The sequence below is a fragment of the Alosa alosa genome, chromosome 1 (genome assembly GCF_017589495.1).
Source record: "Alosa alosa isolate M-15738 ecotype Scorff River chromosome 1, AALO_Geno_1.1, whole genome shotgun sequence".
In the NCBI taxonomy this organism is placed as follows: Eukaryota; Metazoa; Chordata; class Actinopteri; order Clupeiformes; family Clupeidae; genus Alosa; species Alosa alosa.
In genome coordinates this window covers 2,795,167-2,807,666 of record NC_063189.1, presented here as the reverse complement: position 1 = coordinate 2,807,666, position 12,500 = coordinate 2,795,167, and the positions used below count along the sequence as shown (strand labels likewise).

General features: G+C 43.3%; 1 protein-coding gene across 1 annotated transcript in view; it reads left to right on the top strand.

Annotated features, from left to right (window-relative positions):
* gch1 (GTP cyclohydrolase 1) overlaps nucleotides 1–12,500 on the top strand; it is a 24,558-nt gene that overhangs the window by 3,594 nt on the left and 8,464 nt on the right. The window contains exon 2 of the mRNA XM_048237987.1: nucleotides 2,677–2,786. Within this exon, the coding sequence (XP_048093944.1) occupies nucleotides 2,677–2,786 (110 nt within the window). The remainder of the gene's footprint in view (nucleotides 1–2,676; nucleotides 2,787–12,500) is intronic.

Here is a 12,500-nt window from a genome sequence, read left to right as displayed (position 1 = left end):
TTTGCTCTAGTGAGTGCAGGTGCTCTAGTGAGTGCAGGCAAATACAATTAAGTTACATTTACTGAGTATTCCCACGTACAGTACATTTCCATCTGTTCACTAGGCCAACACTTTTATCCAAGTGACATTATAAACCAATTGAGATGCAGGGTGCTGGAAGACCCAGTAGATGGCTAGATGTGCTACACGGGTTTGGATTGTACTGTCCTTACTCATTAGTGGGTCTTACACACACTCCCATTCTGTCACCCCCCACCCCTGCCTCGTTGTGTTGTCGTGCCGACCAGAGCACCCCCACCCCACCCCACCAGCGCGTGCCGACCTGCTCTCTGACATCCTGACAATTCCAAAGGTTTCCATGACAACCCACTCTGTTGTCTTTATGTCTGTGTTTGATTGTGTGTGTGTGTGTGTGTGTGTGTGATTTTGTGTGTCGCATGTGCAATTAAGTGTATGTGTTTTAGTGTAGGGTGTGTGCAATTGAGTGTGAGTACATGTGTGTGTGTGTGTGCCTGCATGTGTTGCTTGTAATTGAGTGTGTGTGTGTTGATGCTGAGATATGGCTAGAGCAGATGCTGATTTGATTTCCTGTTCTTTCAGTCGGTGGCAGTCATGTGAGCAGCAATAAAAGTGTGTGTGTGTCTGCGTGTGTGTGTGTGTGTATGTGTGCGTGTGCGTGTGCGTGTGCATGTGTGTGTGTGTGTGTGTGTGTGTGTGCGCGTGTGTGCGTGTGTGTGTGTGTGTTTGCGTTTGCGAAACGGGGGTGGGATGTTTATTGAAGTCTAGAGTGGTGCTGACTGCGCGAGCAGCTGTTGCCCTCAGGATGGATTGGACTTATTGGGTCTCAGTTTAACTCCATTTGACCAGCATCGGCCGCATCCTGCCCACAGAAATCGGCAGACAAATGACCATAATCAGATGCTGCTGGACACATCCGACAGCCAACATCAGAATAGACATGTTCGTTTGCCTGACCCTTTGAAAGAGGCTACACAGTACAAAGATAAATAGAAATAGAAAACTATCCAGTGCTGTCTGTGTTTGTAAGAAAAGGTTGTTGAGATTTGAACTCTGTTCCCAATGAAATGATACCTCTGCCATTCCTAGTGCTGAAGCTACCTGTTGTTTGACTGGAATTGTTTCTGCCCGATGGAAATTGTCTCATGAGAGATAAATCAGCTCTTATTGAGATTTCACCTATTTCTCCTTAAAGGAGAGATAAGGAGAATGCGAATACATTCAGAAGAAAACCAGATGCGAAATAGCCCTCTTTTTTCTCAGCCCAAGTCAAATTTAAGTTCAACTTAAGATCTCAAAATACCCTTTTCAATCTCTTCTTATTTCTCCTAGGGGTTTTTTTAGGAGAAACAGGTGAGATTTCATTTCAAATGTTGCTTCCCTATGGATGGCTCTGTCAGGAACACAGACTTGGCCTTTAATCACTAAATGTTTGTTGTTTTTAAATCACCCAATCTGGTGTGCCTGGATTGCTCTTCATCGTGTTTGTTGTTAGTTGGAACGCTTCACCTGTTGGGGGATGATGGGGATGCATTGTTTCCAGCTGTTCCCTTTGAGGCATTTGAAGCCTCTTCTGTGTAGCTGTCTTTTGTGTTGTCACAATTGTGGTCTCAGTGCACTAATGACGGCTAATGATATCAGTCTACATGGGAACACAAAGCGTTATGGGACCCAGAGGCAACAGGTCCGGCGAGCGGCCGCGGATCTGAGAAAACTCACTTTCTGGCGTGGCGACAGCCAACCCGGAAATGAAAAGCCCATAGAGAGGGGAAGGAGGGCGCGTCGCCAGCGCCAGATAAAGCTGCATTTGTTTGAACAATGATATGAACCTAAAGGAAGGGAAGGTATGAATGAAGCACACAGATATAAACACACACACACACACTTGTGCACACATACAGTGACGATGTGTTGTGTGTTTTTCTCCCAGAGAACTGATAGCTGAAGAGATGACACTGTTGGTCATCAAATCATGTGCCCACCCAAGCGTTTTCATAGGAAAGCAGGATCCGTCAAATTTGATAAAAACAGCCATCCACTTAGTTACAGCTTAATTGTAATATCTTCATATCTATCATGTTTGTTTTGTTTTGATACATATTATTACTGTTTTTCTTTCAATATTTTGGGCTTTTATGCCTTTAATTTGGTAGGACAGTGAAGAGAGTGGCAGATAGCAAGCTGGAGAGAGAGAGACGGGGTGGGATCGGAAAATGACCCAATGGGATAGAGAGATGGGGTGGGATCGGGAAATGACCCAATGGGTGAGAGAGATGGGGTGGGATGGGGAAATGACTCGGGCAAATGTGGTGCAGTATGAGGTGCAGTATGTGGTGTGGTGCAGTATGTGGTGCAGTATGAGGTGCAGTATGTGGTGCAGTATGTGGTGCAGTATGAGCTGTAGCTGCTGTTTATCTGTTTGTTTTATTCTGCTCTCCCTTTGATGGCATATTCCTCAATGTTCCTCTCACATCATCATATTCCTCAATGTTCCTCTCACATCATCATATTCCTCAATGTTCCTCTCATATCATCATATTCCTCAATGTCTCTCTCACATCATCATGTTCCTCAATGTTTCTCTCACATCATCATATTCCTCAATGTTTCTCTCACATCATCCTTCATGCTGTGTGTGTCTCTGCTCTCAATCTTCAGATGTGCTGAATGACGCCATTTTCGATGAGGACCACGACGAGATGGTGATCGTGAAGGACATTGACATGTTCTCCATGTGTGAGCACCACCTGGTGCCCATCTTTGGCAGGGTAAGAGACCCATGGAGCCGACACACAGCTCAGCAGTGACACTTCTCTTAGTAGCCACTTTTCGTTACACTTGACAGTATCGACATAAGAGTGACATGACACTGTCATGAACGTGTCATAAACAAGTCATAAACTTTTATGACATAACGCTTCTGTTATTAAGTGTCATTCGTAGTGCTGGGTGGTATGACCAAAAATGTATATCACTGTATTTTTCTAAATTTATACAGTTTCACGGTATATGACGGTATTTTTTTACCATGCATAATCAGATGTTCACAGCATTTTCTACAGGTTGAGAGAGGAATTGCTGCAGTACATTGACTAAGGATGGTCTATTTTACTGTCATGATGTAGAATAACTCCACACTAGTGGTAATGCAGTTTTGCATGGCCCCAGAAAATGATGCTGTTTACAAAGAGCCACTCATGATTCTAATGAAGAATCTAATCAGAATGCAAAGACAATTGCAGTCAAAATACAGAACTTTTACTGTGCAAATTTCACAAACATCTTGTAGCCTATAAAACCAAAACAAAAAGTAGTGCAACTTTATACATTATAAATTGTATAAATTATACAATTTAAAATTAAACCTCTCTGCTAATATGCTTACTCTGTCAAATAGGCCTATCAGAAACATGCCTATAACTATATATATATATATTATTACATGTTATATACTATAACATGTCTATAACATGCTTTACTTGCTACCTGGATAATTTCAGCGAATATTCTTAAAGTGAGATGAATGATAAGCTCATTAAACTTCTCTGTGTTCGGTGGGTTGCTAACTAACGACATCACCCACTAGCCAGCTAGCTACAGCTGTTGAACAATCTCAATAGAATTTTCGTGACGGTAAATCCCTTTCAATGCAGTATCCCTTAACGTTCCTTAACTAAAGAAACAATTTAAGGTATTCTCTGCAACACCCTTAAATAAACCTCTTATCTAAAGAGAAATTAAGCCTTAAGGGTCATACTTCAGGGGAAAAACTTCAGGTGTTTTGTGTTTTCCCCTCACTATGCCTCGCAGTGGCATCATGCGTGCGTGTGAAAAAAGTCCCGTCTGAAACACTGTCGTGCGGTGCAGCGTTCCAAACGTTGTGTAGCCTAATCAAATACACCGGTATGGCGGTAGGCCTATTTTAAAAATTCATATCATAACGAAAATATACACCGGTATACGGTGTGAACCGGTATACCGCCCAGCACTAGTCATTCGGTTTTTATCATAACAAGTTAGGGTTAGGTTTAGGGTTAGGGTTAGAGTTCATGTGTCATGACAGTGTCATGTCACTCTTATGTCGATGCTGTCAAGTAAAGGGTTACCGACTTTTCTTAGAAGAGACTTTCACTTAGAGTGAAGTGAAGCCAATTTGAGCCCTTTTCCTGTTGGTCGACGAGGTGCTGTGCATCCTCAGTACCAGTCGAGTGACAAACATGATGTTAAGCAACGGACAGAAACACAGTAAGTTGTCTGGTAGCTGCGCTAAGAAAATTGATAACGTGCAGATTGCTACGAGTTCGAGTACAGCGTTTGGTAGGTGATTTGTTCCCATGATTCCCTAGTACCAACCCAAAAAAACTTCATTGCTTTTTTCCTCGATGCTTTCCTAAATATCTTACCCGTGGACTTCCCCTCAGATTGCCTTCGAGTATCTTATCCAGAGAATATGGTTACCTCTCTCCTGTACGACGCAAATCATTTTATCATTGGTTTTGGAGAAAAGCTTATTACAGAGTCCTTAAGTGAGTTACGAGGTTATGACACCAGAAATTACAGTATGTGTATTGTTGTATGTTGTATTTCTCTGAAAATAGAAAAGGTTCATATAAAGCAGTGGTTCTCAAACTTTTTCTTTCATTCCCCACTTTGATCAAGGGGGCATTCTCGAGCCCCACCTGTCCCTCTTCGCTCTAAGAAAGTGGTAGGTCAAGCTTAAACTTTAAAAAAAAATTATTGAAATAATGACAAATTCTAAATATATCAGATATAATAATAAATAAATACATAACACACATATTTCTGTTTTCCAGCAAAAATTAGGAAGCATAGGCCATTTTACAGCATTGTACAATATATCCAATGAAATACCAACATGCTGCATTAAATGGATCCATAATCCAGTCATACTGAGCACTGCTGGTTGGGAAATATTTTTGAAATAAACTTTGCAGGGATGTGATGTAGGCCTACTGTTTAATACATGGGATCACAAGAGTGGCTCCCAATCAGACGTTTCAGCGATTTCGCTCAGAAATCTCAAAGGCATAATACTGTCGCGATCGAGGCGCCTGTCCCACACTCAAGTTTTTTTTGGTGAATGCAGTAATCTTATTTGCTAGGTGAGGTAGGTGCTTGCCTTTGCCTTGTAACTGGACATTTAAATCAAATGTATCACTATATCAAATATATCGCTAAGATAGGCCAGCTTCGTCAAGAAATGTTCATTAGTGAACGTGTTTGCAGATTCAAACATGCGCCCTTCTTCCAAGAAGAGGCGACTCGGAGCTCAAACACGCGCGACAGCACTTTACCTCGGGAAAGCCACCTTGCCTCGCTGTGAAACAGTACAGCCTTTTGGTCAGCTACCATCTCTTCGCAAAGTGCGGAGAATAGACGCGCTTTTAAGGGCCGGGTTTTGATGAAATTCACCACTCTCACAACAACGTTCAAAATGTCATATAGGTCGGGACTAACTAAGCTGCCTTGACACGAGCGCTTCCCTGTGAATAACACAGTGCGTCCATTGCGCATCGGGTGCTACCTGGGCCCAGGTTACAGATAAAAAAATAAATAAAAACTGACTGTTTTTCACGTCAGTTCGCGCCCCACCTGGCATGTCTCCGCGACCCACAGTTTGAGAAACGCTGATATAAAGGCTTAAAATGCTTCAGATGTAACGTTATTTGATGTGAAAGTGACGGCCAAATGAACGGGGGTCAATGGAATGCTAACTCAAAGTGGTCGACGTTTATCCTCAGAGTCGAGTGGGGAGTTTTTGGTAGCGTTTACATCTACAGAAACATCTAGTTTACTGTCACAGAGGAGTAATTAAAGAGTAAGCAGGTAAAATGCGTCAGCCAAATGTAATGTAATGTAATGTAAAAACAAATCATTTTGAGGTAGTTTCCTTAAAGAAATGACACAAACCGATTAATGATCAACAAAATGGTTGGTGACAAATTTAATCGTCGACAAATAATCAATTAATTGATTCATTGTTGCAGCCCTAGTGAAGTGCGTGCGTGTGTGCATGCGTGGCCTCAGTGTTTTTGGAGAGACTGTAAATGTCCTAGGCTGTAGAGCTCTCTAACTCTCTGTAATGTAATTCCCCAAACTCCCTGAGATTGCCATGACTAATCCAACTTAAATGTGAACATGAGCCACTCTCTGATCATTCTCAGTGGAAGTTTGTAATGTCTTTACAGTTGAGAATTGATGAAGAGTTTTCTCTCTCTCTCTCTCTCTCTCTCTCCCCTCCTTTGTAGACTGTTCTCTGCAGCTGGTAAAGCTTCCTTGTGTTCAGCACTGATAGTGTGATTCTCCAGAGCCCCTGGGCTGATTTCTAATTAACGTTGTTGTAAGGAGAAGAACCTGAAGCCATGCTTACCTCTAAATCATGTTAGCGTGCTTCACGTGAAAACAATGCATCACTCTTTTTATTCCTCACAGCTTTAGCATTTACCCCCACACACTCTCTCTCTCTCTCTCCCTCTCTCTCTCTCTCACACACACACACACACACACACACACACACACACACACACACATGCCCACCACTCCCAAACAACAGGCTCCCTGCAGGTGTTTGGCATTTAAAACAAGAGAGATGCTTTTGACTCCTGTCATGGTGTAAATGGCCATTGATGACAGAGCAGGCCATTGATCAAGGCTGTGTGTGTGTGTGTGTGTGTGAGAGTGTGAGAGTGAGTTGTTCATTTTCCGGTAATTTTGTTTGTCAGATGCTGTCAGAGGGACAGTGTTTCCATGCCCCACCCCCCACTGATAGCCGTAGCTGTCCCACTCATCGCCCTCGACATGCATTTATCACACAACACCTCTCTCTCTCTCCCTCTCTTTTGCCCTCTCCCTCTCTCTTTCCCTCTCTTTTGTCCTCTTTCTCTCTCTCCCTCTCTCTCCCTCTCCCTCTCCCTCTCTCTCTCCCTTTCCCTTTCTCCCTCCCTCTCTCTCTCCTTCTCTCCCTCTCTCCTCACTTATACACGCCATACTATATTTGCCACAACATCTCACTTGTAGCCCTATCCCTCTAGCCCTCTTCACACATAGCCTAATATATCTATTTACCTCAGAACTCCTTAAATATAGCCCTATTTAACACACAGAACCTCAGCAAATATAGATATATCTTTTTACCTCAGAACTCCTTAAATATAACACACAGATCCTCAGCAAATATAGATATATCTATTTACCTCAGAACTTCTTAAATACAACACACAAATCCTCAGCAAATATAGATATATCTATTTACCTCAGCACTCCTTACATGTAGCCCTAACAGATTCTCAGAACGCACAGCTCTATATTTCATAGGTCCTCACTTCTTCCCCATTGTATCTTTTTAGTTGTATCTCACAGCTTATTCCCTTCAATATATATATATTTATCCAGCCTTTTTATGTCTGCTAACTTTTCCTCCTCTTGATCTATAGCTGCTTTCAGATATAACCTCCGGAGTATATGCAGAGCTTTGTCAAACAGAGGCCTGACCCTTCGGGTGATTTAGATATGATGCTGACTTTATACGGTCATATGTGTGAACGACACTGACGCACATGAACAGAATCTCTGTGTGGTTGAACAGGTTGAACGTGGTGGAACACGCACATGAACAGAATCTCCGCATGTTCTTCGCTTCATTCCAAATGACCGTTTATGTTTTCCTTATATACGGTCCAACTGTTTAACATCCGCAGAACCTCCGGTCTTACACGGAGGTCTGAATGCAGCTTATATAACCCGCATCCCAACACACACACTCCACATCTCATCTACCCAACATATCACACATCACCCCAACACAGACACTCCACATCTACCCAACACATCACATATCACTCCAACACAGACACTCCACACCTATCCAACACATCACATGTCACCCCAACACAGACACTCCACATCTACCCAACACATCACATGTCACCCCAACACAGACACTCCACACCTACCCAACACATCACATGTCACCCCAACACAGACACTCCACACCTACCCAACACATCACATGTCACCCCAACACACACTCCACATCTACCTAACACATCACATGTCACCCCAACACAGACACTCCACATCTACCCAACACATCACATGTCACCCCAACACAGACACTCCACATCTACCTAACACATCACATGTCATCCCAACACACACACTCCACATCTCATCTACCCAACATATCACACATCACCCCAACACAGACACTCCACATCTACCCAACATATCACACATCACCCCAACACAGACATTCCACACCTACCGAACACATCACATATCACTCCAACACAGACACTCCACATCTACCCAACACATCACATATCACTCCAACACAGACACTCCACACCTACCCAACACATCACATGTCATTCTGGAGCCTTAATAATAATATCTCTAACTATTTACCTCCCGCCGCCCTGAACAACAGAATGACTCACCAATTTATTTAAAAGGATTTAAAAGGATGGGCCATTTGGTATTTGAAGATCCTTTTATTTTAGGCATACTCTCTCTCTCTCACACACACACACATAAATATACTTATCTGTGTTTCCTTGAAATGTTGTGTTTTTCTGAGCATCATATTTTGCTCTCTGTCAGACTCATCTCCCTCTCTCTCTCTCTCTCTCTCTCACACACACACACACACACACACACACACACACACACACACACACACACACACAGCCTGGTGGCATCACTCATCTCTTAATGGAGACGGCAGCAGGAGAAAATAACACTTGTATCTCCCCTCCCTCCTCCTGCTATGCTCAAGCCCTCACCTGCGATTAGAAAAGTCCAAGTGTGTTTGTGTCTTTTTCCCCCACGTCAGGAGAGATTGCAGGAACTGAACGGAGGCCAACGGAGTTCAACGATGGCTACTTTGAAAGGCATTATCATGACCGAACAGAGAGGGGGGGAGAGTGGGGGGGATAAAGAGAAAGAGAGAGAGGGAGGGAGGGAGAGAGAGGGGGAGAGAGAGAGCGAGAAAGAGAGAGGGAAGGAGGGAGAGAGAGAGAAAGAGGGAGTGAGAGAGAGAGAGAGAAAGAGGGAGGGAGAGAGAAAGTGAAATGGTGGCGTGCATGTTGCGTCTGCCCTTTCTCTCGGCTTGTTTCATCAAATTGTTGGTGACATTTAAAGAAAGCGCGTGTGGGTGGGTGGAGCGGGTGGAGCGCATGTGGGGTGATGGAGCGGGTGGAGGGGATAGGGGATGGAGTGGTGCTAGAGAAGTACAGCTGCCAGCCACACACACACAAGTACAGAGGCTGAGAGATGGACCGACAGACAGATAAGAGAGATAGACAGATCACTGGCAGAAAGACAGACAGGCTGATGGATAACAAAACAAAGGACTAAAGGGCTGTACACACCCAAAAAGATTAGAGAACTATAATGATAACTGTCTACTAAACTGATAACTATGGAATCAGTCTCCATACATTGACTTATTTGTGGCGGCCCACCACAATATCAACATTGACCACCACACAATGATTTTCCATGTACTATTTAAATTGGATGGAATTCTTTCATTGTAGAGCTATGTGCACCTTTGTAAAGACTCTCCTTGTTTCTGTCTCTCAATAGAAGAGAGACTCTCTTTAAGAGTACTAGAAGGCTAAATTGTGTTTAAATCTGGTTAGCATCATAACCCCGGTGCGCTAATTTGTTAAAAACTTTTTTATTCAAGTTAATTCTGCAAACTTACCACCACAAATATAATTATATTCTGTGGGAAACACTGTAACTATAACACCATAAAAGTAATTGTTCTAGATCATATGAATGACCATGTCCATCACCATGTGGGGTGATGGAGCAGGTGGAGGGGTGATGGAGCAGGTGGAGGGGTGATGGAGCAGGTGGAGGGGTGTATGGAGCAGGTGGAGGGGATGGAGCGCATGTGGGTGATGGAGCAGGTGGAGGGGTGTATGGAGCAGGTGGAGGGGTGATGGAGCAGGTGGAGGGGTGTATGGAGCAGGTGGAGGGGTGATGGAGAAGTACAGCCGCCAGCCACATACAGACAAGTAGACATAGAGGGGGACAGACAGACAGACAGACAGCTCACTGGGATAGGCAGAAAAATAGACACAACAAAAGAGGAGAAGAAAACAGCGAAAGAGACTGAGAGAGAGAGAGAGAGAGAGAGAGAGAGAAACAAGTCCCCTCTGTCAGTTGGTTCTGAAGTTAACTAATACACTATCGATCTCAGACCAGCACTGCTTTCCAAAATCAGATCAAAGTAAAACAAAAAATTATGAATCAAAGAAAAAATATCTGGAACATTGGGATGATCAAACATAATCCACAATCCAAAACTAGAATGCTACTTGTCACTAAACGAGAATATGAATTCCCAGAGCACCTCTCCACCGTCAGAGATAGGTGTTAGAGACAGATTCTTACCAAGTACTGGCTAAGTGATCACAGCCTGCCATAGAGAAAGGCCGTACAAAAGCATGGCTTCCCCAAAGAGCAGCGGCTCTGTGGGTCACTATGCGACTGGGAGGTTGAGACAGAGATGCACTTTCTCCTACACTGTCCAAAGTTTGAACAGATAAGAAAGGGATATTTTTTAATATAAATAAATTAAATAAAATCCCAAATTTTAGCTCCCTTAAAGACTGATATGTTGGCCCACCTGCTAGGAGGACTGACTGCTCTGCTGGCTGCAAAATATGCTGCAGCTTACCATGACACGGGGACAGTGAGTCGGACACTTTGCCACAATGTCCGACCTAATGTCTGTACTTAATCCAATGTATTATAATGCGTAGGCTGTCTGTGTGTGTGTATGTGTGTGTGTATACACCAATTGTCGTGTTGTTACGGTTTTAATGCTGTCAATGTTCTAATTGTTACTGTAAAGATTGTTATGTTGTGTTGTTGTTGTGCTGGCAACACTGTACCTACAGTCATGCTAATAAAGCAACATTGAATTGAAATTGAATTGACAGAAAAAAGAGAAAGGTAGAGGGGACAAGTGACAGAGAGAGAGACAGAGAGAAAGAGAGAGAGAGAGAGAGAGAGAGAGATCAGGGGGCCGGTTGCGACAGGCAGTAGAACACAAGTGAGACAGACAGGCAGTAGAAAAACAAGACAGACACACACACACACACACAAGTACAGAGGCTGAGAGATGAACCGGACAGGACAGATAAGAGAGATAGACAGATCACTGGCAGAAAGACAGACAGGCTGATGGATAACAAAACAAAGGGGACTAAAGGGCTGTACACAACCCAAAAGATTAGGAGAACTATAATGATAACTGTCTACTAAACTGATAACTATGGAATCAGTCTCCATACATTGACTTATTTGTGGCCCACCACAATATCAACATTGACCACCACACAATGATTTTTCCATGTACTATTTAAATTGGATGGAATTCTTTTCATTGTAGAGCTATAATGCACCTTGTAAAGACTCCCTTTGTTTCTGTCTCTCATTAGAAGAGACTCTCTTTTAAGATTACTAGAAGGCTAAATTGTGTTTAAAATCCTGGTTAGCATCCTAACCCCGTGCTTAATTTTGTTAAAAACTTTTTATTCAAGTTAATTCTGCAAACTTACCACCACAAATAATATAATTATATTCTGTGGGAAACACTGTAACTATAACACCATAAAAGTAATTGTTCTAGATCATATGAATGACCATGTCCACATCACCATGTGGGTGATGGAGCAGGTGGAGGGGTGATGGAGCAGGTGGAGGGGTGATGGAGCAGGTGGAGGGGTGTATGGAGCAGGTGGAGGGGTGATGGAGCGCATGTGGGTGATGGAGCAGGTGGAGGGGTGATGGAGCAGGTGGAGGGGTGATGGAGCAGGTGGAGGGGTGTATGGAGCAGGTGGAGGGGTGATGGAGAAGTACAGCCGCCAGCCACATACAGACAAGTAGACATAGAGGGGGACAGACAGACAGACAGACAGCTCCCTTGGGATAGGCAGAAAAATAGATGCAACAAAAGAGGAGAAGAAAACAAAGGGACTGAGAGAGTAGAGAGAGAGAGAGAGAGAGAGAGAGAGAGAGAGAAACAAGTCCCCGTCAGTTGGTTCTGAAGTTAACTAATACACTATCGATCTCAGACCAGCACTGCTTTCCAAAAAATCAGATCAAAGTAAAACAAAAAATTATGAATCAAAGAAAAATATCTGGAACATTTAGGATGATCAAACATAATCACAATCCAAGCAAACTAGAATGCTACCTGGTCACTAAAAACGAGAATATGAATTCCCAGAGTTAATCTCTCCAACTGGCCAGAGATACAAAACAGAGACAGATTCTACCAAGTACTGGCTAAGTGATCAAGCAGCCTCGCTACAGAGAAAGGCACGGGTACAAAAGCATGGCTTCCCAAAAGAGCAGCGGGTCTGTGGTCACCGTCACGACTATGAGGTTGAGACAGAGATGCATCTTTCTCCTACACCGTCAAAGTTTGAACAGATAAA